This window comes from Galleria mellonella, unplaced genomic scaffold, assembly GCF_026898425.1.
Source record: "Galleria mellonella isolate WM207_F2 unplaced genomic scaffold, CSIRO_AGI_GalMel_v1 utg93, whole genome shotgun sequence".
NCBI lineage: Eukaryota > Metazoa > Arthropoda > Insecta > Lepidoptera > Pyralidae > Galleria > Galleria mellonella.
Window position 1 is genome coordinate 650,086 of NW_026442176.1, and position 26,489 is coordinate 676,574.

Here is a 26,489-nt window from a genome sequence, read left to right on the forward strand (position 1 = left end):
CGCCGGTGTATACCGATAGGGCGGGTGGGGTTACCATTCCATTATCACCCATAAGACTATTAGTTACTTACAATGCCAACCAAGTGCTTTGCTATAAGGTTTACTTGTTTCTCTTGTATTGGTGCAAATAATATGCCATTTTTTCTTTATCTTCTACATACGATGAAGGGAACATCGTCTTTGGGGTAAAAGAGCGTTTATACATTTTCTAATTTCATTTCAAACACAAGGAAATCATAACATAAAAAAGAATGTAGTATAGTGGGTATAATTAATAAAAATCAAACGTTTTTCAATTACACTTTAATGATTTTAAAGAAATAAATCTTACATGAAACATCACAATTATGCTTCACAAAACAATATTGATGTTTAACGAGATTCTGTTTTAACCATTTAGTAGGAATCGCTTGGTTACATAATAATGGAACGTTGCTTATTTATTATAAAGAACAGATATATGTATATCTAACATGAGATATAAGCAATCATCCTCTAGAATATCACGTTGAACATAGAGGCCAGGAGTATCGGAATATTATTAATTCTAACATCAATTTACAACTTTAAGCAAAAATATTTTATTAAATAAAAGCAAAGTGTAATTAGGTACTAATTATAACTTTATAGCTAATTTGATAAAAGGTACACTAGGTGGGAGATTGATGTACAAAATAATCAACGTTTACTACTACAATAACTAACTTTACCATCAGCTGTAAAATATTAAGGAATACTAAGTATTAGCAACTCAAACGTCTATATTGAAAGACGAAGAAATATTTAGAAAATTGAAGTAACTTCACTTACTTAAGGCGAACACTTACAATCGATATCTACCCATACAAAAATATCATCCATTTTCTTTACACATTGACAAAACCGCTAAGCATTAACAATAACTGTTGTCAAAAACAGTTCATTTTCTAAGGATTTCCCTACACAATTAGTATTGGTAAGTTTATAACGGAGGGATATTATTAAATTTTATGTATTAATGATGTACGTATATAGAATAAAAGGTGGTAAACTTACAAAGTAAACTAGTACTTTGGTAAGAATTAACAAAGTCATAGTCCTTTTTTATTCGTTAAAAGTATCCATAATGGTATACTTAAGTAGATATATCTGACGTGTCTTAAAAATAAAGAGTAATAAAAACAAAATAAATTAAAATATCGATAAACACTAAAGCTTTAAAAATAATAATATCTCTTAATTCTGGATTTAAAAACTCTTGTAACTTACAAACTAACAAAAACAAATAAATATAAAGAAAATACTTTATTATTGAAAACTGGGAGAATCTGCTAAAATACGTAATATTTTAGTTCTATATTCTATATTAATGGAGAATATTGAGCTGACAAACAAGTGATGTAAAATAAAATTATATTGACGTTTACAAGGAAGTGGCAACCATTAGTTACGCTGTCTTATGGTAAACAAAATAATATTGATATTACTTTGTTTATTTTGTTTTTTTTTTTCAGCATATCAGCAAAGATTGACTGTGGTAATAGTAATCTTTATTAACCATATTCATTTGAGACTGAAATTGGTATGTCTTTAAACAAATAGTTATAATACTTTTAACATTGAGGGGTAACTATGCAGTAAATTAATAATAATATTAATTTGTTTGTCATTTAGGCTCCAGATAATTAAAACAGTGAAAGCTGTCACTTTGCAAAGAAACTAGATTAACGCAGTATTTAATTAATACTAGGATGTTTAACCGTTGTCTATTGTTTTCTGGTGTATCGATAATTTCTTTATTAACAATTATCTTGATAAGTATATAATTTATAGCATTAGCTATCGTAAAAAAAATAATGGTAACAGAATCGAACTCACTTGCTATTATCCCTAACTACGATGTTACAAACCTCCAAATCTGAATCTCGTAAACGACAAGGTTTTTTCATGTCGCTCTGCGACTTCCATACTTGTAACTACATATTTACATAAACTATTTACAGTTATGTGATAATTTTGGCTCCTCGTTTTACATATTGGAATGAAATCACATAACAGGAATGTCAAGAAAACAAAAATATCATATTTACAAAATTGAACCGAGGAAGATATTTATTGCCTACACCCGGTCAACAAACAACAGCATCAAGCCTAGTTGCCAAATACATACATCAATGATCAAGCAACTGTTTAATATATATTCTTCGATTATTTACAGAGGAACGGGTTCCCTAGATACCTACTATGTTTTAAAGTAATAACGTAATCATTGGAATGAACAGGATAACGGAAACGGTTCTCATATGGGCCCCATTAAGATTATTACTACCGCGACCATCCACCACGGCACTGTTAACCTCCTTTACCGGCGGTGCTTTTACCATGGTACTATCATTTAACATATTATTATCCTCTATTGGGCTATCAGGTTTTTTCAAAGCATTGGCAATATCATTTTCTTCTGGCGCAGGTGGTGGTGGTGGCGGAGGTTGAGTAGTAGTAGTGGTCGTCGTCGTAGTTGTCGTAGTGGTAGTTGTGGTGGGAACCAAACTGTTATTACCAACAAAATAGACATCTCCATATATAGCTTCAACTTCTAATGTATTTTCAATTCGTTCACCTCTCATTTGTCTGATACGAGGATCATGGTTATTGTAATATGTAGTTAATTGGCCTGTATACTGCACATCTCGTTCGGTACGGTTACCCCTAAAAGTCACATTGCAAGCTGTACCTGGTTCTAAAAATTTTTCTAAATTATATAGCCTTGTAATTTTTTCTGTAAATGGGTTAGCCCATTCAATTTGTGGGAATTCAGTACCATTTGTCAATATTATAGTAGTGTTTAGGCCTATAGCAATTCCATGACCATGACCCCAAGATAGAATATAATTGAAATCGTATTCAATAGCTGTTGTATCTGCTGCGGGTTCATCGCCATCGTTACGTAATACTCTTTCTCCGAATATCTCTGGATCTGACTGTCTAATATGCAATGTGTCTTCATCTAAAACAACATACTCTAACATGTAGCTAACAGGTTCAATTTCAACCAAAATTTCTCCAGTATTTTCGCTGAACTCATTATTTTTGTCGTCAAATGTAATCAGCTGTCCGATATTACTTTCATAAGATATTCTTCCAATATTATGAGAAAATCCACCTTGCGATGATGAAGCTTGTCGTCCAATGAAAACGGCATCCACGGAAGAATCTACTATAACAGCTCCACTGGGTTTGGAATAGAATTTAGACCATTTTTGCCAGTTTATTAGGGAAGCATTTTCAATGTTTTCAAGCACTTCGAATAAGGTATAACTTTTAGATCCCGATACAGCGCATTGTGTGTAATTAGGTCTCAACTGTCCTAGCAACATATCTCCTTCATGGCGCGCTCGGCAGAGGTATATTGGTCCTGAAAAATATGTAATTTTTAATTTTCTCGCAAAAAACGTTAATGTTTAATTATCCAAGTGACATAATTATTTGAGAAATAGATAAGGTTTATTGTCATATTGAACTCATGTTCATTTTGTGACGATTGTAACAAAAGTTTTTTTTTTTTCTGGAATTGTTTCTTGTGAAAAATTTATTTGGTAAAAAATGATTACGCGTTCTAAGTTAAAAAATTTCAATTAATGTATCTACAAAGTGACTATTTTTACATAGCAGAATGTATATTTGTAAGTACCATTTGCAGATTCAGCTCCAATAACATAGTTTTGCATTGCTTCTTTTTTTATGTTGGTCCATTTAAGCGTGCTCGATGTAACCACTTGTTTCAGTCTCGCATTGTAGAGACCAACGGCTGCCTCACCCAATACAGGAGCCGCCAGCGTGGCTGTCAGCAATACCACCCACCATCCACTTTCACAGTTTCTGTTTTTCTTCATTGTTTTTCTGGAACAAAAGGCAAACTTCTGTTAATCATTTCGTTTGATATTTATATTAGTTTTTATGGTTAAATATTTATAAGTTTATTTAACTTTCGTTCATCAAGAAAGTTAACGAACGTTCAAAAAGAAACGGATGTGACACTATTAGATATAATGTGAAAGGTTAGATGTTACAGCAATGTGTAGGTACTTCATAATTTAATTAATATATAATTGTTTTTAATAATAACACATTGAACAATATTTTCCTTACACATTTGCTTTAGATTGGTTTTACAAGTGTGATTTACCCGGATAACTTTGTTTAATAAATAACCGGCCTAAAAGCGTATCGGAAACGCATTATAGGATTTCATAGCTGCGTTTCAGTTTCAACATTGTTGCATAAGTCCAAAACAATTCAGCATACTGTAATAAGTTCATTTTATACATATGAAAAAAAAAAGTTTATTAAAGCCAATATTATTTTATATGTTTAGTTATAAAATTCCGTGAGAACTTTGGAAGAACAGTCCAACCGTACTTTATTGGTTAAAGTTCTGAACACGGTTTTTAATATTATTTGTGATTATTTCTTAAATGTTACTCAAGATTAATAAAGTTATTTGTTTGATTGTTTATCTTATCTCGATTTTGAGTCTCGAGAAGTTTGTATTTTCAAGAAATCACACATTTTAACACTTTCTATAATAATATATATATAATAAAATGAGTAATCATATCCACCGTACCAAATGACAAAATACATAATCCTGTTATGTACTATTATAAATGTCGAAGTTTGTAATGACGATGGATGTTTGATAAAGTACACGGAAGAAGAAGTACACAGTGGATTTAAATGAATTTTGGTGCACGGATATGATATATTGTAGCTTAGAACAAAGAATACTCTATATATACTGAATCAAGCGGGCAGATCCCCGAGATACAGCTAGTCAATGTTAATAATAGAAAATCAAAATGGATAACATGTACAGATACAATTAAAATGCTATAAAAGCAATTTTCCTTTGAACATGGCTAAATTATTTTTAAATAACGAGCAATTACATTACTTTAAATTACTGTTACCTATTCTGTACCCTAATATGTAATGTTGCCAGAATTAACTTAATGTATAATCAAGCTAATCATAATTTTATCCATATATATGAATTTAAAAGAAACGTAAGGCATAATTTATCGATTAGGCTAAAGATATGTTCATAAATTCACATTTGTAAGTAAATAATTAAACTTATAACGCACATTTTTTTTTTATTTATTACATTGGAACTTGACATAAAATATATATATATATATATATATATATATATATATATATATATATATATATATATATATATATCTACATATCTTTATGCCAAGTAAAACCAAGCCGATAGGGATCGGTACGTATTGTGCTGCTGATACTTTGTGAGAAAACAACAAGGTTGTAGCCGACGTAAAGATGAGGGTTGATCTGTGGTCGTGCGTTATTTATTTTGTCACTCATCCCTGTAGAGAATTAAGGAGGGGTAGCTTTATTGTTTCCGACTCTACACTTCAGCCAGACATACCTACATCTCTAGATGTACGAGATTTTATAGTTTCAAGTTTCGCAATATTAGTTCTCCAATAATATAAAAGAATAAGTTTTCATTTTTAGCCTTATTATAATTTATTATAATTTAACGTACATATTTAGTTTGTGGTTGTAATTATAATGATGCTATGTACACATATTTTTTCTACGTACAAACCTATAAAATCATAGTATTTATCTATTATTTGTAAAACTAATTTATTTATTATTAATTAAGTTTCATCGATACAGTAAATTGTCCTAGAACTCAATTTTAATTAAATGTAATTTCTTCTGTTACAGGTAAGTCGACGTCAACTCATCGTTTTTTTTGTTAATGTAAGTTGAATACAAATATTATAATTAAGATTTCTAAATTCGTTAGCGTTTAGAAAATATTTTGTAATATTTTTTCATTATAATTAAAAAGTAAAAGTGAAAAGACTAATCTAACAGAATTTGTATACCTAGTTAAACTCTTTCTTTTCTGACAGTCAATTAACCTTAATTAAAAGCCCTGCCTTTTTTAGTCGCGAAACATTCACTCTTCTATGATTTAATTTAAATTAAGTTCAAGGTGATGTTCCGTTATTTTCCTGTATTTAAATTTTCATGATTATAACTGTATTATTTTATTTAACAAATATCGTCATGACCCATATAATCTTACTTCTACGATATTTTTATTCTATTGATAATAGCGAATAAGCTGACAGCCCACCTTATGTTATGTTACGACATTCATCTAATACTACTCTTCTGTTTAATACCATGGACTTTACATAGTACTTACTATGTCCCCATGGAAATTTTGATGGGTAAACAATGTTTTTATACATCACGTGTATATTTTAATAATAATATTGTATGACAATCAGTTACGTCAACAACGGCCTGTTATTTAACATATATTCCTAAACATTTATAATACGCCACTGTGGCCTCATACTATTCGTGAAACATGGCGAAATCAAGACTGTTTTAATCTTTGACATAGGCGTATTTAAAGGGGGTCCAGGTAGGCCAAGTCTAATTTAGAATAGGCTACCCCTATAAATTGTCATAAGGAAAGGGGCCATTCCTTATGTCAGTTTATCATTGGGAGAATTTTGCCAGTAGTTGCCATGCTTGGTAAGCAGGTTGGCAACCGCAGTTAGGTTTTGGGGATGTTTTAAGAGGGACGCTACTGCTTATCCATCAACCATTAAGCCACTTACGACACCTACGGGAAAGAAAAGGGTGACCCATTCTATGCCAAGACCACACGGCATCGCCGATACTAAAGTGTTTTATCTTGTGATCTTGAGACTTTGCTGTTGCATCGATTGATCTTTCATATTTAGCGTATTAAATTTACCAATTACAATTGTTCTCCATTTTTCTCCATTCCGTTGTCACTAGTAAAATTTTAAATTTCTGATTTATTAATGGTTTATTTATTAATTACAATTTATATATTTCTTAAACTTAAGAAATATAAAACGTTCTATAAATTACGACGATCCACTTGTATTCAAGTGTTAAATGTATGATATACAGGGCGCCACGTGTACATGTTTTAAATTTATGTTTATGGCCCTACAATTATAGATCATAAGAAGACCCAGAGGTGAAATAACAATAACTCATCGTTAGTACAGCAACGGATTGTGTACTAGTTTTCTATTTTGTAACAATACCTACCTTCATTCAATTTAATAAGTTCAATTGGAGATTGACACGGGCAATTTGGTTCACAAATCCAGCCACCCTATAGTTGATATTGTGTGATTTGACAATAGTAATAATAGTACTGTTTTAAATTTCTACGGTTATATATTTTATTGTTTTTTTTTTTTTTATCAAAACTTTATGTGGAGCATTATTTAGTCATATTTTATCGCTCAATTCAACACTTTTGTATGTATTTTACGATAGTATTAGATATACAAATTTTATTACTCAATAACAAAACTTCATTTGTTATAAAATTAGGTTATGATATAAAGTGAGTAATAAATATAAAAGTCGTGGGTCATTGAAAGATAAGACTGAATAAAAAGTGTACCACATTTCGGCGCGGTATGCATGTTGAACTATATTTCTTTCTTATTGTAGCCAATTACCCGACTAACTGTAGTTTAAATTTTAGAAACACTAATTCTTCTGCACAACAATTTTGAAGTATTATATTTTTTCTTAGAAACCGAAGAAATAAAAAACATTATTATCAAGAAAGCGTTTTCAATCAAAAATATATTTATACATGTAGATAAATAATGTTCAATAGATATGTTTAGACCGAAAATATTTATGTTTTAATGTGTTTAAATGTATATGTTGGTTCCCAACAGTTTATTGCTATACAAAAAAAACGACAGCTTCAATCATTATACTCGTAAAATTCAAATGATGTATTAATCAATATAAAAAAAGTTCTCTAAATTGTTTCGAAATTAATGTATTAAGATACTTCTTTTTTTGAAGTATTAACTTAAAAATGATGATGGAACAATAATAGAAATCTTATAGAGTTTTCTTCTAAACACAAAGAGGTAATAGGTATGCATAATTTTTTTTACACAATATGTGTGAATTTATAGATTTTCAGAGCAATATCTGAAGTTGAAAATCGCGTGTGCAGTTGGCACGAGGTTTGTCTGACGCATACGAGGTTTGTGAAAGTACGTATAAAAGTTTTTTAAAAATTTTATTTTACAATTATTCAGGTAAATCAATTTTACCTACCTCATTGTGTCGATGCCCCGTCGTAGCTTTTTTTATCTCATTTATGTCCCCCAAATGCCGCCCCCGAATACCAATTTGGTTTTTGGGAACAAGAAGAGTCCACATCCGGCGATTGTGTGGTCACTAAGAGAGGTGTGGGCAGGGGCATTGTCGTGGTGAAGAATCCAACGCCCCTCTCGCGCCAATTCTGGACGAACTCGTGCCACACGAGCTTTGACACCTGATCCATCAACTGTCTGGCCTGGAGGGACGAATTCTTGATGGACAATTGATAAACTGATTTCACCACATGTATAGTCATAATAAGAAACTGCAGTCAGGTTGTGTTAGATATTTTTTTTATCAATCACGATTGTGTGGTCACTAAACATAACACGTGATTACAATTGATAAGCTGATTTCACCACATGTATAGTCATAATAATTAGTTGTTTAATTATTTGTATTAAATTACATACATTAATTATTTAATTATTTGTTTAATTGAAGTACATTGTTGTTTATAAGGTAATTTTCTACATAGAAAGAAAATATAAGCGATTGCAAAGGCAGACAATAACACACAGTGAGCTCTAATGAGTCGATTTAAACGCCCCATAGATTTCTTCCGGGGTAGAGCTACCCCTTTCTACTCGTACTTGTCTGGCACTCGATTCATGAGGGGATGGTACAAACAAAACAGAAAACTTCTGTCAGGAATTCCTCACTTTACACAACAAAATAACAAAAGCCGTTTCGCTACTTGTCATAGTATACATATTTTTTGTTATTAATTTAAAAAAAGCGTTTGCTTTGAACTCTTTAACAAAATAAACTTTACTCATTATTATAATTATTAATGCGAAGATGAGTTTATTTGTTACCATTTAGAATCTTAACAGTTCGACTAATAAGTGTCGTAAAATATGACACAGACGTAATGTTTTGGATAGTAAAGGATTTACCCGGTTATGTGAACAAAGTCGCGAATACAGCTAGTTTCAAAATATAATTCATAAATCTTCTTATTATAGCGCATGATCTATATGTATTTTCATAAAGTAGAGGTCAACTAATATACGCATAATAGTTATATAATACAACACAAATATGACATCATAGACCACAGTAGAACTATTTTACGAGAGTTATATTATTGTCGATGGTAATAAACCTTTATACTCATAGTGACTACTGTGTTCGAGGTCGTATTATGAATATGCAAGTGTTAGATAGATACTTTATAAATCATTACTGCAGACAAGGGCAATCGTTGTCAATGTCGATGCTATGTTTATCTGATCCTCACTTATTGCACTATTAACAAACTCCAATTATTCAAAGTGTATTTACGAGTATTTATTTGTTTTAGTACAGATATCTATTGACTTTCTTTTTCTTTGCAGTACATTTGTCCCACATTCGATAAGGTACTTTTAACAAAAGTGTTACCCAATAATGTGTTATCATCAATTTCTCTTTTTAAACGTAATTTGTCTGACGTGATTTCTAATTCATTGTAAATTTTTTTTATTCCAATATAAGAAAATTACAAAAGAGCCATAGTCTTTTGTTATTTTCTTGGTATTACCCGGTGAGAACCAGAAATTATGTTCACACGCGTCAAACAAATGGCTGTAATGTTTGCAGGCATATTTACAGAAATGTACATATTGTAAGACTAAAGTATACGCGCACGTGACACCCTGAGTGTTGCAGGCGTCCATAGGCTACAGTGACTTACAGACTTACAGTGTTCATTAATGTGACAGATTTTAAATTTTCAAAATTGTTGTGACAGATAGTTTTCATCTTAGAAGATGACCTTAATGACTTTTGTATAAATTATTTTGCCTTTGGTCCAAACAATCCAAAGACATAAAAAAGTAATCTATATAAAAAGTTTATACATATTTCAAAATGTGAATGACCATATTTACAAATTTTATATTGTTTAAACGCATTGATTTAGTATTAGCAAGACTATAATATTTATTTGATGAAAGTATTATGATCACAAAATTCAATCGAAAGTCATCGCAAAGAGCGAAGCTACCAGGACAATTACTTACACCATAATCGCATTATCTTCACGACGCAATCAATAACTAGACCGGATTATTGTCTGTCGTATTAGACGCGTGTCGTAGTAAAAGATTATCTTACAGGCAATATACTGCATTTAATCATTTCCAGAATTATAATTTTTCATATACCTATTGTGAAGGTCAGTCGAGAAATAAAAATTCAATAAACCTTATTAAGCTTTTATCACTTTCTCCGACTTTAGACTAAAGAAGATACAAATTAGAGGGTCATCATAGAGAAGTAGATAAACAGACATTGTTAATAAAACAATAGAGTTCTAAATACGTACTCGTCACTAAAAATAGTAAATCAATTAATTAAATGTTGTATTGTGAAAGCTTATTGCTAACATTAGAGGTGAAATGTTTGAATGAAACATTATTATTGTTATATATATTTTTGTAGATCTTTAACTATCTATTAAAATAAATAATAATCATCATACGAATTGGAATCTCTGGGCACTAAAAGAAAGCTCACTAAAAGTTAACTAAATTCATATGTTGCATTTTGTAATATAAAGGTATGAAATTTGATACTTTACAATTACACGTTTGCTCTAAATACGTATGTTAGATATCCTATTTGTCATTGTTATCCTGGACTGAGTTAGCAAAACAGCAATAAGCTTTTAACCCAGTTAAATGCCGATGGTGCAAAATGTGCAAATACTTTATTAAAGTCAGCGGATAAAGGTTCCAGTGACACTGTGTTGATATAAGTTGATTAGAGTATCAAGTGTTTTGTCTTACTTTATATATCGAACAAAATTTTTGTTATCAATCGATTAATATTTGGTTTTTGTTACTAATATATTCTGTTTTTTTTTAATCCTTAGCAATACAAATAAATAATGCATGAAAGTCACAGATTGTATTTTGATATATGTGATGTACTTTTTCTCATCTTAGTAATTTCATTCTTTTCTCTTTTGACCAAAACAACAAGTATCGCTGCTTTACGTTCCCACTAAGATTTTTCTAATAAACTATTAATATTGAAGTACTGGTAAACATGTTTACTTATAATGACATAAAATTTAATCATACTGATTTGTTGAATTAGACTTGTTTTGGGATTTCAATAAAAAATAGACATAAAAATATTTATCATTTATATTATTATCATATATAACCATTAGATGTGAAACAACTTTGAATTACACCTGACTGTACAAACGTGGTCTCGTGTCCATAATCCACTTTGTTATCAACGTTATTTATCAGTTAGAATGGAAGCTATTCTTCAAATTATGAATATTCCACTAGACAGTATCCGTTATAATATTGTACCTTTCTTCGTACTAAGAATTTGGTCCACAACACGTTATATCATATAAACACAAGTTTGTCTTTATTGTTGAGATTTTATAGGTGTATAACATATGATACCTAATAATATGTGAAAGTCTTCATGATGTTTGCTCCTCGATCATAGTTAAATAGATGCTTTATTTGAGTATGATTGCAAGATCTAGCGCAAAATCTCGGTATACAGTTAGATAATTATTTACCAGTATATTAAAAATATTCCTTATGTTACTTCTTTGCTGCTGAAGAGTAACAGTTTATTTTTTATTTATTGTTGGTCAAATTTGTATGTGCAATTTGTATTTAATTTGTTCCTTACAGTTTATGAACCATAAATATCGTCTCTGCTTCTTTAGTAATAAGCACATCTCTCTGTAAAAAGTAGGACAATAAGTTAATTTTTTTTACATAGATAACTAACTATACGGTATACTTATCGGACATTTTTAACTTGCCAGGTGTGTTATCTTTATCAATATTTCTCGACAATGTTTAAAACCGTTACTGACACATTCACGTTTTTTTATTGTAAAGAAACATTACATGATTATTATTACGAACCATTTTAAACTTGTTATTTCGCACATTTGCATGCGTGCGTTTCATTGTTTAGTTTTGTAGTAAAGACATTTATTGTCGTACTAGAGGCAAGTAGTAAAAGGTAAAATGGGCGGTACTCATTGGGAAGCAATTATCGTGGTAATGGCTTAGTTATCAGACGCCGCTTCATCTCTGTAACTAATGAATCAAACCGCCCGCACAGCTTTCTCTCCTCCTGCAGACTTTGTTAGCATCGTTGTCCAGAAAACGAATACAACGTCGCATTTCATTCCATAATAGCTATTCCGGTCATGCTTTTTCTTCGCCTCGTCAAGTTCTTGTGTTCCACATTATCTACGCTCTATTTTACAGTTCTATTATATTGAAACAAACGGAATATATATAAAAAATAACTATAATTGACTAACCTGCCGTAATGTAAATTGCAGCTTTACCTTTAAAATTAAAATAATGATAATATATGTTAGTAAAATAGTCAAATGACAACGACTTACAGAACAAGTGACAATTTTTTGTACTCTTCTACTTTATATAAGAAACTTTTTACACTGCGTGGTATTTGCAGCATAATGTATTACTTGGTAGAATATCAAAGTACTGTAGTACCAACATTGTCTCTTTTTGCATTACCGCAAATTGATCTCTTAGGCAGCATCTCATCTGCCTGCCAATTTATTGGCAATTTTCCCCCTTTTCAATACTATAAGCTGCAGTGTTCATTAATCGTTTCATAACGGTTTTACTACCTTGATGTTTTAAGACTTTACTTTTTTTATATTAATTGGATTTGTTATATTTTTGATAATAGCATGCTAGCTGATGGTACACCTGATGAAAAATGATAATCATTGCTCACAGAAAATTCTATGCCACTTGTGACATCGGCCTCTTTCCCTTTTATTTTTGTAGACTCAGATGTTAGTGTCTCTTGAATCGGAGATCCGAGATGGTCAAAGCAATGCATGCGTATAAAATGCCTCAAGCTTTGTAAATTATTTGGGCTATGTGTCATTCATTGCACATTAACTATAATAATGTTCTTTGGTTGCATATTCATGAGCTGGTTCCGGCTTTATCAAGCGTCGTGGCCGGTGACGCGTACTGTCGCGGCCCAGAGCGCGCGCGCGCCGACGCGTGAACCAGCTGATAGCGTGGGAATAACCTCATGCATAAAGACGACTTGCCATGCCACAACTATAATCGGTGCGGTATGGCGCCAAAAATCAAATATTAAATTCGATCTTGTAATTCCCCGTTTAATGTTAATATTAATTTCTTCGAAAATATTATCGTATAAAAATAGGTGTTTAATAATATTTTTAGTACTATAAATGTTCTAACTAATCTATTAACATACTAGAAACACTATAAAATCTTCAATTTGGATTTTAAGTGTAAGTAGGTCATAAAGTGTTGTTTTCAAAAATGTAAGTTACAAATTGCTTATAGATATAGGAACTGTAAATTTAAACTAGAAAGTTATATTCGTATTTGTCTGCTAAATAAGATAATGGTAACTTGGTCTTGTCGAATGTCACTATTGTCAATGAACACGTTATCGAGGCTACGAGAGTTGCTTCTACAGTTGACAATAGAATACCTACCCATGTGAGCGCTCAAACCTTCAAAGCTCCAAGAACAATAGATGCGGGTCTGCGACTGTGGCTTGTTGACTCTGACTTGCATTACTCTCGCACGATAGTTGTTAGTTGACAATACAATTAAGTAATGATCACTCAATGAAAAGCAATTCAAATAAATTGGACTTTATACATACACGTCAATGGAATCAAGACACATTTCAAATATTAACTCTTGCATTTATATTTTCATTTACAAGTTGAATTAGACATTAAATTATTTCAATAAATTGAAATGTTTAAACGCTATTTGTTAAAATCCGAATGTAATATTATAATTAGCATTTAGAATCACATAATCTTAAATTTTCAATACCCTGTAAAATAAAATGTATGAAATGATTTTTCTGCGAATAAATAATAGATTATTTGCAATAAATGTATTGAAGGTAATAACGATTTTAAAAAGACTCCAGAATAAATAAAATTATTATATAATTATAGTTAAAGTAATAGAGACTTCTTCACGACAATGGTCACTCAATATTTGGTCGTGCCCCAGAATGTAGCTGGTATGGTTTCATTATCGTAATAGAGGTCATTGAAGGTAGATTTGTATCGATGAGTTGCATTTTTCTTTTTTACTTACCACGTAACTAATATGGAATAACAGTTAACTTCCGTCATTTAATTTATGTATGGTTCCGTCTGGCTGAGCCTGTTTATCACATTCATGAACAAGCGCCATATTCGCGCACCGTAACAATGTTGGGAGATGTCAAAGGATAAATTGAGCACATGGCATTTAGATACGCACTTTCGTTTCCGTTCTGCAGCTAATAATGAGTTTCTATTAATTTTAAGCAGTGATGGGAGATTGTGTTCAAAATACAATGAATGCAACATTTTAAATTTTTATATAAAACATTGAATAGCTGGATATTTAAAACGACTTGTTACACTTGTTATATCCTATACGAATCTACTTAGATTTTAATATTTCTAAAGCGCGCCAATAATCTGGTGTGGTTGGTGGTAATGATAAATAAGAACAGTTTATATTTCAAGACAAAGTTAACTATAAATCAAACGGCAAGGGGCTAATTAACACCGGCCAGGGTACCCCCGGTGTCATCGCACCTGCCACCAGGGCCGTTCACTGGCCTAACATTAGAAGTAGCAATTTGCAATGTTAAGCTTTAAACGAGGATAAAAGATTTATTTCCTGTTGTAGCTTGTAATTATAAAGTGGGATATCTTATATTGGATGGAGGGTAATAATGTTTTTCTTTAAGTCGTCAACAGCTATTTAATTAACAAATGATCTCATCATTTTCCTTACTAACACTAATTGAAAGTTAATATGTGCCTGCCTAGTTTACTTATGTATATAATTTTCCAACCTCGTACGGGCAAACGCAGTGTGGGATGCTCCCCCACTAGATGGAGTGACGACCTCAAAAGCATTGCAGGGAGTTAGTGGATGCAGATAGCTCAGGACCGTTCCTTGCAGTTTATGGGGGAGGCCTATGTCCAGCAGTGGACAACTGGCTGAAATTATGATGATTTAGATAATAATTTGGTAACTGAACAACGATGATAATTTGAAACTATAAAACTACACTCACCAAGTAACACCTTATTTCGACGTTCTCTTACGAGTTAGCTTAGAATATTAAAACTGGCATCTTTTCATATACATTAATCATTGTTCAAATAAGTACTTGTTGTTATTTCGTTGCGTCTATCTCTAACTACATTTGAAATGCGACTTTTGTAATAGTTTATGGCTCACATCAATCATTCAAGAGAAAAGAATCTCATTACTTTTTATTTTAAACTATTTTGTATAATTCAAAGAAAATAAAAAAAGAAATACAAATGAATTTTTTTCATTTGTATCTATTTTTTGAAGGGAAATAGTGATTTCTTATCATCATCATTATAGCCTAGAGAATTGTGATTAATGTTAAATGGATCGCTATTATAAATATTATCTTTATAATAATTAAATTAGATCCTAATGGATTTTATTTTTACATATCTATTTACTATTTTTAATATAATATTATAAATATTAAAGTGAAGGAATCTGTTTTTTTTTTTGTTATTTCTGAAGCTTTAATGACTCAATAACCAAACGTCACGAAATTAGCTACTTTTTATCTCGGTCAGTCAATGTCCCGTCACGCGAACTAAATTGCGAACATATAGTAGTCTTTTTTTGTACCGCATACCAACACTTGTTTTTCTCCTTTGGTTCTGTGAATCTGTGAGAGAATGCAATTGAGCATTAAGTCCGTCTATTATAACATGTACTTTGTTATATGTGATACTAATAATTACAGTCAATGTTTTTAGATTTTGCTCTGGAAAATTACTGAGATTTCAATAGCGACAAATAATAAAGTACTAACACAGAAAAAATAAGAAGTTTGAAAATGCGAAGATATTTCTTTACGTACGCACTAAAAGTTAATGACAGGATAAAATAACATCTCAGCAATGTTAATTGGGACAAAATTAATCTAGCAAGAAAGAATTTAATTTATTGCCATTTGTTAATCTACGTCGTCACCTGAGGGAGACTTTGTACAAAAGTCGATTGCTTGGGTACCTCTGTCCCATTCATGTTTCAACCATGAAGCAGTTGTGTTTGCATGGCTGTGTTTCCGTTTGAAGGGTGGGATATGGCGTGTATTTACTGGGTACAGAGGAATAACATCTGAGTCTTCAGGAATGGCAACGCATGGGGGAATATTATGGGCGAAACAGTATACTCTGTTATGTCCATGGTACTGCTCATGTCTCTAGGCGACGGTTACCACTTTCCATCAGGTGGGCCGTCAGCTTGTTTGCCATTCTAAGTTGTATAAAAAAAAACTATTTCTGTATCAAATTTTCTTTCAAACCCATGGTTAAGCGTAATTAACAAACATCCAAAAACATCTTACGCTAATGTCAATAGGATTAAATAAATTGTGTGCAGACAGATATAAAAAATACGTTTATATTTTCTTCACTTTTTATTATTATAGTATTACATAAGTAATTGTAGTAATTGCAATGCAGTGCTTTCAAGTTAATTAGTGTAACCACGATTATTGTATCCTTCAGTTTATATATAGGCAAATTGGAAACGATAACATGTTTACTAGAGCCAAATGCGTAACACCTTAACTGATGTTGACTGAAATTCATACGTCCTGCATTTAAAATTGCGATCCGCTGAGGGTATTATATAATGATGAGCAAAAGGATGCCGGAATGGAGGATGACAATCAGCGCCTCCCCACGACTCGTGCGACAACACGACAACGAGCAGCAAGGTCGCCGTCTGATTGTCGGTAATAGTACTTATTAGATACCAACGACACACTGGCCCAATTCTATTTGACTTTTGTTGTTCTTATTTTCTACAGGTTTTAAAAATTTACATCCACCAACCGTTCCTGACATCCATCCTCTGGTTTTTGCCTGTGATGCTGTATAGTCTATAATCTTCCTCAAGAAATAAACCATTAAATGCAAAAAGAATTTTCAAGTCCGACCACTAGTTCCGTAAATTAGCACATTCAAACAAACTCATCCGCTTATTATATTTATATGCACTAGCTGATCTGGTGAAGATTGTTTTGCCCTATAAAACAATTGAGGGTCATTTATCGGGAGAAAAACTATCCTATTTCTCAAATTGAAGCAAACAATACACATGTATAAAATTTTATTAAAATCAGTTGAGCAATTACGGAAATTGCCAAGAATCAATATTGTAACACGGAATTTTATACATTAAGATTCATTCTTGTTATTTTGTTATTACTATATTAGAAAAGATAACGAAGGAATTCTAGTTAGGTTTTGCTTATTATCTTATATATAAAATACAATTTCATTGCTATATTAAAGGTCACAAAACATAGGTGCTATAGCTATTTGCGTAACTTAAAATGGATGGACGGCACTTGTTTGATGCGAGTAGTAGGAACAATTGTTCAATCCATCCCGACTCTTAACTGGATGATAGTGGGCACACACTCTCTGCCTGTTGCGAAACTAAACTATATTTAGAACGTTGACGACACTTACGAAACATCTTCCTAATTGTGTTGTTTGGACCCATTATTTAACAAATGTGTTTGTAATGCTTATATATGAAGAAATTACCTCTGCCTATAAATTTTCCAGGATGTTAGATGTAATATTTCAATTATTGTAGTCCAAGAATCTGAAACAAAAAGATTTATTTTTTTATATCGTTGTATGTGAAACGGGAAAGTACATCAAAAAGTAATAACCGGCGAAGTGTGATCACAATTCATTAACTATGTCCTTGACTTGTCCGTGTGAATCATCATTTATAATATTTTGTTATTGTTGCTTATAATAGCCACTGTTTGTAATTAATCCAATTTTAAAATACAATATTGTTAATATTTTTTATACCATAGAAGTGTATGTAGCCGTTAAATCTCTATCATGTCTAATATTTTAAAACAAATAAACTTGGCTTGAAAATTAAAACCATTTTTTCTGTGTTTGAAAGAGATAAAAGGACAATAAATAAGACGGAAAACAGTAAACCTTTAGTAGTGAGAGAATGTAGGTAGATAAATATGTAAGATATGTACACTTCTGCACATTAATGTAAAGATACGAATATGTGTTTATTGAAGGAAAATAATAAAAAAATATTATATATAAAAATGGCAATTGAATATACATTAGCAACAAATAACATTGACGTGTAATTCTTTTCTATTTCTAGGACCAGTTCTTGTCCAATGCAATCTTACGCTGCAGCTGCTGTCTTATGTATTTAACAAACGTATTTCTTGTAGATCTGTGCATCGGATGTGCAATATCAAGTTCAAGCAGCTGCTGTGGTGTTAGTCATATACTTATTAAGTTATTCAGTAGTCAATTGTACACATTATTTTCCTCGTTTATGGTTATAGATTTTCATTTAAATATTTTTATCATCAGACACAGTATATGTGTGGATTATCAATTGTATACAGTTTTGTGGTCAACCAATATATATTTATTAATTCATAATACATATCTGTATGACATGTTACAGTAGGTACCGTTTACTCATACGATTGTAATGAATTAATTGTTAATTAATTTTATTGTTTACTTATTATATAATCTATATAACCTAACACTAGCGTACTTTTTGTTTACTTGAAAAACATTTTCACATCCTTTTTCATAGTCTCTAAGGAATGTCTTAGAGAGATCATTTCAAAATCAGAGCATTTGTTGGGAGAAATTTCTTTTAATCTGATCATTATGGGATCTTTTTTGTTCAAATGTGTAACCCGTATATAACAATATATATATATATATATATATATATCAATGATTTTTTTATACAACTTATAATGACAAATAAGCTGACGGCCCACCTGATGAAAAGTGGTAACCGTCGCCTATAGACATGAGCAGTACCATGGACCATTTCGCCCATGATACCCCCCACGCATTGCCATTTATATTATTCCTCTGTTTTTTTTTGATGTCTTAGACTTTTGTACTGGTTGTTTTTTATGTGTACAATAAAGTATAAATAAATTCATTTAAAGTTTGTCAAGTTTATGTAAAATTATGAATACCGTGTTTTTTTTTTTAATATTACTTGTATATTTATTTAAATAGAATAATTTATCTTATACTTCGGAATAACGTTACATTTAATTTTTTTGATGTCTTAGATACAAACAATATTATCATGTAAGTGGAAGAATAGGCATTATGCAGTTGTTGATGCAACTGCACTGACAGTTATTTAATGCAAGCGTTATGCCGCGATGGGTCGGCCTTCGCCACGGCAACGGTCTCATTGTATGTGACAGCTACAATGAACACTTGGAAACCAGATATTGGTGTCTTCTATCCACAACGTCTCAAGTTTACTAATTTTTCAGTATCACTTCCTGCAAATGTGTTTATGTGAAACTACTATCAAATTCCATTGTTTAATTTGTGAGAGACCACATAATTCGCCTCTTCCCGTTGGTAATTTTTTTTGTCAGTATGAATGAACATAAATATGTTATATTTGGAATCTGCGCGAGTAAATGAACCTATAATATATATTTACTTTTTCCTATATATGGATATTTTGTACAGGTATCAAATACTAGTTATTATCATTATTAAAAAATTACTTAATAACTAACTGATTTACAGGTCCCATAGTAATGTGCTCTATAATTCTTATTCTGCGACTACTTCAGTCGTGACAGGAAATGTGATTAATTACAGTTGATATCATCTCTTATATTCTCTAATCGGCCTACTATATCTTTTTATTAGTGGAATTGCTGAACTCCGGACGCGGCGTACATCAGACATTTTGTCAATCGATATTGTACATCCTCTATATATACTGCACATTTATATAAGTACCACTGTTGTACTAATGTCATAAAATATAATTTACTAATCTGTATAAGTAAATTATTTTTACTTTAAAATTTTAAACAGATACCGCATTACGAAGACTACTATTCATTGACCGTACAATTTGTTTTATATCCCTATTCAACAAAATTGTTCAGTTAACCACAAATTCAGCGCAAAGAAGCAGGGATTTCCAATAATGGTGAGGGTTCCGATGGACAGGCAATTGCATTTTGTCAGGGGTCAAACAACTAGAGTGTAGGGAGGTACGCAGTCCCACCTCTATCACTTACCTCATATGTAGGCATAGGCGACGGTTACTTTTCGTTGCCCTCTGTAAAAACAGTCATGCTTCCATTACTTTTGTAGAAAAAAATTAATAATATTTATTTTTACATATTTGTATCACAGTTTATATATTCAGCTATGTTTACCTACCGTGTGGGCGTTAATCACAAGGGAAGTAAGTGTTATATGTTTAGTTTCAAAATAGTTTTTGTATTATGCCATGTGTTACTTCAAAAGATTTGATGCAATCATTGTTAGTTAAAACTTTAAATTTCGAACCGTGGTTTAATTGTTTCTATTTTATAATTTTATGAACTATCAAAATGGAGACACTTTCTCCCAAACAATATGTCATATAGATTGTGATAAGGATCTTAATACAGAGGGTTGCTCTCAGTCCCAAATTGTCTGGCAAAATCTCGTAGCCCTTTGCAATAGAGTTATTATTACGGGCCACTGATTTGGTGAGGATGCCCAACAAAAACATAATTTATTATGGTTGAATCATATAGCCTGAAAACATTTTATCCGTGCATACGAGTATATTATACTCGGCAGCCATGTTTTGTTAATAACATTATATATATTTATACCTTACTGTTGATTCATTGGATATTTTCATTAGAAATCTTGCAAATATATGTGAATAATCTCTGATACTTATACTACTACTGTTCTGTTCTGACGAAAACTATATATTAGTTGTAGAAATTTGAAATACACATATATTCTTGTTTTAACTTAAAAAAATCTTCTAATTTTAATCGATGTACGAATATATGGAGATTTTTCTTCTCCATATTCATTATTTAAAACATACAAATGTGATATATAAAATAAAACAGCGTTTGAAATGTAAAATACCTACGGCCTATGGAACGTTCTACATCGCGGTTTAGGTGTGTATGGAAGCTTGACTTACAGTAATGTTAGTGTATTAGAGAACCACTTATTTCTAGCGACATAAATTTCGTCGTTTCAATTGGGTACCTTTACAATCTTGTGACATGGGGTTTTTACATAAAGTCAAGTACGTTCCCAATTTAAAGTCGAGTCGTCCGTCATGGGTCGGCAATCAAGTTCTTGTGAAATGTTCCGCTTTAATTAGATCGATGACTGAATTTCCTCTCTGAATCAGCATGACTAAATTGCATTACTATTATCCAGGGTTAAACCGAAAGGGTATACCAATTTGAAGCCGATTCATAAATATTTAACTGAACAACGTTCTCAGAGGACGTTTAGCAAATTTAAAAAATATTTTTTTAACTTTCTAAATCTATTACATGACTAAGCGGTTTATATGAAAAAAAAAAAAAACAGAAATCATTTTCATAACAATTTTAACTTTCTCTCGGGAAAATATTTATAGTTATCCTATTAGTTTATGTGTCTCTTGGGCTTTTTATAATTTATTACAAAATGGCAGGGCACGATTTTTTTAATATAATTAAATATTGTGCCCCGTAAAAAACCTTCAGTTATGATAAAACTAGTTATTTTGATTTAAAAACCAAACTACTGAACCGATTTTGATAAAATTTATATGAGATCACTCTACATACACACTTTACATATACATATATGTAAAGTGTGTATATATATATATATACAGTATACACTTTCAGATAAAAAGAATTTTCCAAATCGTTCTAGACTTTACGGAATTATGAGGTAACAAACCAAAAAATACAACCGAATTGAAAACCTTTTTCTTTTTGGAGTCGATTGAATATCGTGAAATCGTATCATGCCATGCCAAACTACGATAAATTATAATAAAAGCGCCCTTTCAGTGTAACTGTGTATTTATACTATGTCAGATATATACCTATACGTAGTATAAACTTGAGACTGTAAGTATAAATAATAGCGTTAACAACTGCTGTTGTGTATTAAATGTCGGGAAATGTAGACCATTCCCTGTGGGTTGGTGGAGTGGGGTGGAAAACGACGTAGTTTCCTCCGTTGCCATAGCGACGCCCTGCGCACGTGGTCTATGCCTTGCACAGTCTACAGTCACATCGAATTAGCAAACTGAAGCACGCGACGTTAATTTATATTTTGTAGAATTATCCTTTATGATGGTCGGTTACACCACAGATGGTTCATCTAGTGTAATCGCTCGTGTGATACTGCTATTTAAATTAACAAATAATATTCGCGCTTGTTTATTGTAAACTGTGAAGTATATTACATCTAAATTGATAATCACACCTCCCCTAAGTTACTTCAAATCGTTTGAGAGATTGCATAACGGTGTTGTATGCAACTTCTATGGTATAGGGGAGGAGAGTAACGCGCCCTAGTCTAATTGCATTTTATTTATTCAAGACCTCAGCACCCTTAGGCGGATACGGAACAAGCCCTGGGGGAAATGACCCCTATTACTTCATTAGTGTGTCACTTAGTGTCGACAATATTTTAATTACTAAACATGCATTCATTATGCAAGTCAAGTAGGTGTGCATATTTAAGAAGAAACGTGTAACTTTGATGAACAAATCAAAATATAAAATTCCATGAAATAATATACATACATACATCTTGCTAAATATGAATGAAGGAAGAATTATGAAATTACACTCGTAGTATTTGTATAAAATTGTGTACACAATAATAGTTTTGATTAAATAAAAAAATCGTAGTGATTTATAACGAATAGTGTTCTAGGCACTGCTTATAATTTATTTGTTATTACAGATAAACATTCAACGTCTATACATGATATTTGAATTGCAAAATATGTATATACTATCTACTTCATAGGATTTTATTCTAATGCCAAGGTCTCTATTATAATAAAACATTCTTGTGTCTTGGCACGTTATATCTAACATAATCTTCTTATAATATACTTGAATGTTAAAAGCAAAGTATTTGTAGACAATCTACTTATTTATAGTGACAAATTTGATACAAATAACTTCCTTTGATTATGTACATCTTAAAATAATAAAATTGTAACTAGATAATGTCTGTACATGGGAGATATTTAAGAAAAAATTGTATAAAAAGTCTTAATGAAACTAATAGATGCCAAAACAATTATGTAAGTTTTGTCCGTTTATCTGTATTTTTGCTCCGACATCACACAAAAACTACTGCACGAAATTAGGTGCAATTTTCACATTTGTATTCTTGAAGTTCCTACATAAAAACTGTTGTATGTTTTATCTTAATATGCCATCTAGAAGTGATCTGTTTCATTAATTTTTCATACTTATAAAATCCACGTGCATGAAGGAGCGGACGAAAAGCTAGTATATATTAAAAATATTTCCGTCTCGTATCAAATTTGCAATTGATTTTCGCCGACTTTTAAATGTCCGAACGAACAAAAATTTTACAAATGAATACAATAAAATTAAGTTTAAATACCAATACGTGACTGTAATGATCACGAACTGTTAATCAGAACACGAGTTATCAATAAATATGTAAGGATAGAATTTGTTTTTATGAAAGTTTATATTTGAAATATACATTTTGTTCAATTTTGATTTTAAATTTCTAATTTAATGTGTGTTTATATATTTATTTATATGTATGTTGTTACATTTAGCACTTTTATATATTAAGCAAATACAACTTTGAATTAAATATAGTACCGATAATCATGACGTGATCGCAAAAAATGAGGTCTATAATTATGGAAGCGTAACGTGGCAATATACGAGTACTTAAAAAATTATATGACAATCATTGTACATACATTGATCATAATTGGTCACAGTAATGTACACTGAATAGAAGAATAGAATATACATGCCAATTTTATGCTGATGTCATCTTACATAAAATAAAAACACTCCCCTTATCTAATGCAATCGATACCAGGCATTACATATTTATTACCAACAGGGTCTCGAAAGTTCAGATGAAATATGGAAATGTGCTTTACCGGTAGCAGGAGGGACTTGATTTTATCAGAATATTTGTTTAATTGGTGATAAACTTTTTTAGTATATTATTATATACTAGCTATTCGCCGTGATTTCTCTTGTATGAATCAATATATAATTCACTCAAATCCGTTAAGTTGTTTAAGCGTGATTGTGTTATAGACATAAGTAAGTAAAATCTTTATTAATAAATACAGGGTTGCACTATTACATATTTTTTGCCCCGGCATACAAATTAGAGTAACCTGTGTTTTATAAGCCAGTTCCTTCTAACGTAGAAGAACTAGTACTGTCTTTTTGTATATGCAGAATTAACAATATCGAGTTATTATATAAAAAAAAAAAAAAAAAACAATAAACAGAATAAAAAAGTATATTAAAGTTTAACTAGAAGATTATGGTTAATAAAATTTTCAAATTTGTAACGGTCAGTGTATGGAGTGAGAGAAGGTAAAAATCTTTACAAACTTACTTATTTATAATTTTAGAAGGAATGATAGGATTTCTAAAAATATGTTTGTTATTATTATGAGTATTATTTATATTACTGTTTTAGGTTGTATTTATCTTAGGATGATCTTAGCGTGAATCTTATATTATATATATATATATATATATATATATATATATATATATATATATATATATATATAAATCTTAAATTATTTTATGGCGGCTCTTTTACTCTCGTTCGTATTGGTGACTGAAGTTCGCGATGTCAATCCGATGAAATTTTTGATCTGAAAGGTTACACCATACGAATCAAATTAACTGTGAATGCAAAAGTCTATTTATTATCTCTTGACATTGCATCTGAGCACAAAGTTTACGCGTAGTACGGGGTAGCTGTTAACTTTGCATTTATATGGGCCGGGAGCTGGCTTCCGAACTCCATATTAATTACTGCCGACTCGCCGAGTAACTTGGTTGAACAAACTGTTGAGCAATAGCCATTGTGCAATAAATTACTCAATAATTCATCATGTCTGATATAATTCAAATGTAAAATAACTTTAAATGATTCAATAAATTAAACTCGTATACTTGAATGAATATAGATAATTAAGGTCTTTAATGTATTTCATAAATATTCAAAGTAAATTATAAAAAATCATAATGGAATGAACCATAAAAAATATCGCTATCAATATGGTCCACATTGATGTATTATGTATAAATATATATTGTTTGACCATGAATACAGAGAACAACAAAAAGGCCTCAAATTCCACCCTCGACAAAATGTCTGCGCTTTGCAAACAGTGAAAGTTCCCTGTTTGCATATGAAATGCTTTTAACAGTCCGATGTGAGGATTAAGCTTCATCACAGTATGTATGGCGTATTTCCAGAATATATTGTACATATTTGTGGTGGAGGAAATAATGAGTCACCCCTAAAGCAATAACTTAAATCTGTACAAGTGAGTACTACGAACTACTCACAACTTCAGTGACGTCATTTTAATGGTTCGATGACTCAGATATGAAAATCGAGATGGAATGATTCAGTACGGTAGTTGTAGTGGCATTTGAGTCATTTCTTCTTATTTAGATTATAAATACTAGCTACTATTAATGGAATTAATATGTTATGACAAATTACAATCTATAAAATATTGTCAGCGTAATAATGTTGGTTTGTGTAATAAGGTACGAGAACATTATAAAGATTTATAGAGATTTTGTGTATCTGAATTTATAAGTAAATAATAATAAGAAAGGATTTTTGAAATTCCTACTTGAACGGCGAATATCGGTACCGCGCAGATAAATCTCGTAGTTTTCTTGTAGAAGTAACTTGTTGATAGTAATCGTATACCGAAATATCCGGTATATGATTGCATAATTTACCTTCCTATAGTAACATAATGTGAGTACAATTTTCTCACGATGGCCAATTTCGTTAAAATTCGCGCAAAAAGTTCAAGCAAAAGCCGTTGGTGCAATATCAGAGATAACGGACACCGCACCGCATCGTAACCAAGACAGGTCGACGAACGCGAGCGCATCGTTGAATCATTGTTGGCGCTTCGACAAACCTCATGTCTTCAGTCTATAGATAGATATATATGAATTTAAAATTATCATTGAACAACTCGGACAAGCCGCAAATGAACTTGCGAACATTCATTCACGTAATAAAAACAAAATACGTGATAAATACAAGTGTACATGAGAAACACGTGAATATCGCATTT

General features: G+C 31.2%; 2 protein-coding genes across 3 annotated transcripts in view; one reads left to right on the plus strand and one right to left on the minus strand.

The window, feature by feature from the left end:
- Positions 1-26,489, plus strand: part of LOC113517035 (mitoguardin) — a 73,143-nt gene that overhangs the window by 16,555 nt on the left and 30,099 nt on the right. The gene's annotated exons all lie outside the window — the stretch shown is intronic.
- Positions 289-26,489, minus strand: part of LOC113517036 (protein unzipped) — a 42,920-nt gene continuing 16,719 nt past the window's right edge. Inside the window, exons 2-4 of one of the 2 annotated variants that reach the window (XM_026901554.3) lie at positions 17,855-17,915; positions 3,671-3,879; positions 289-3,394 (exon numbers count right to left, since the gene is read on the minus strand). In XM_026901554.3, coding sequence (XP_026757355.2) covers positions 2,229-3,394; positions 3,671-3,872 — 1,368 coding nt within the window. In that variant the 5' untranslated portion in view covers positions 3,873-3,879; positions 17,855-17,915 and the 3' untranslated portion in view covers positions 289-2,228. The remainder of the gene's footprint in view (positions 3,395-3,670; positions 3,880-17,854; positions 17,916-26,489) is intronic. The other variant, XM_031907823.2, reaches the window with a different exon arrangement.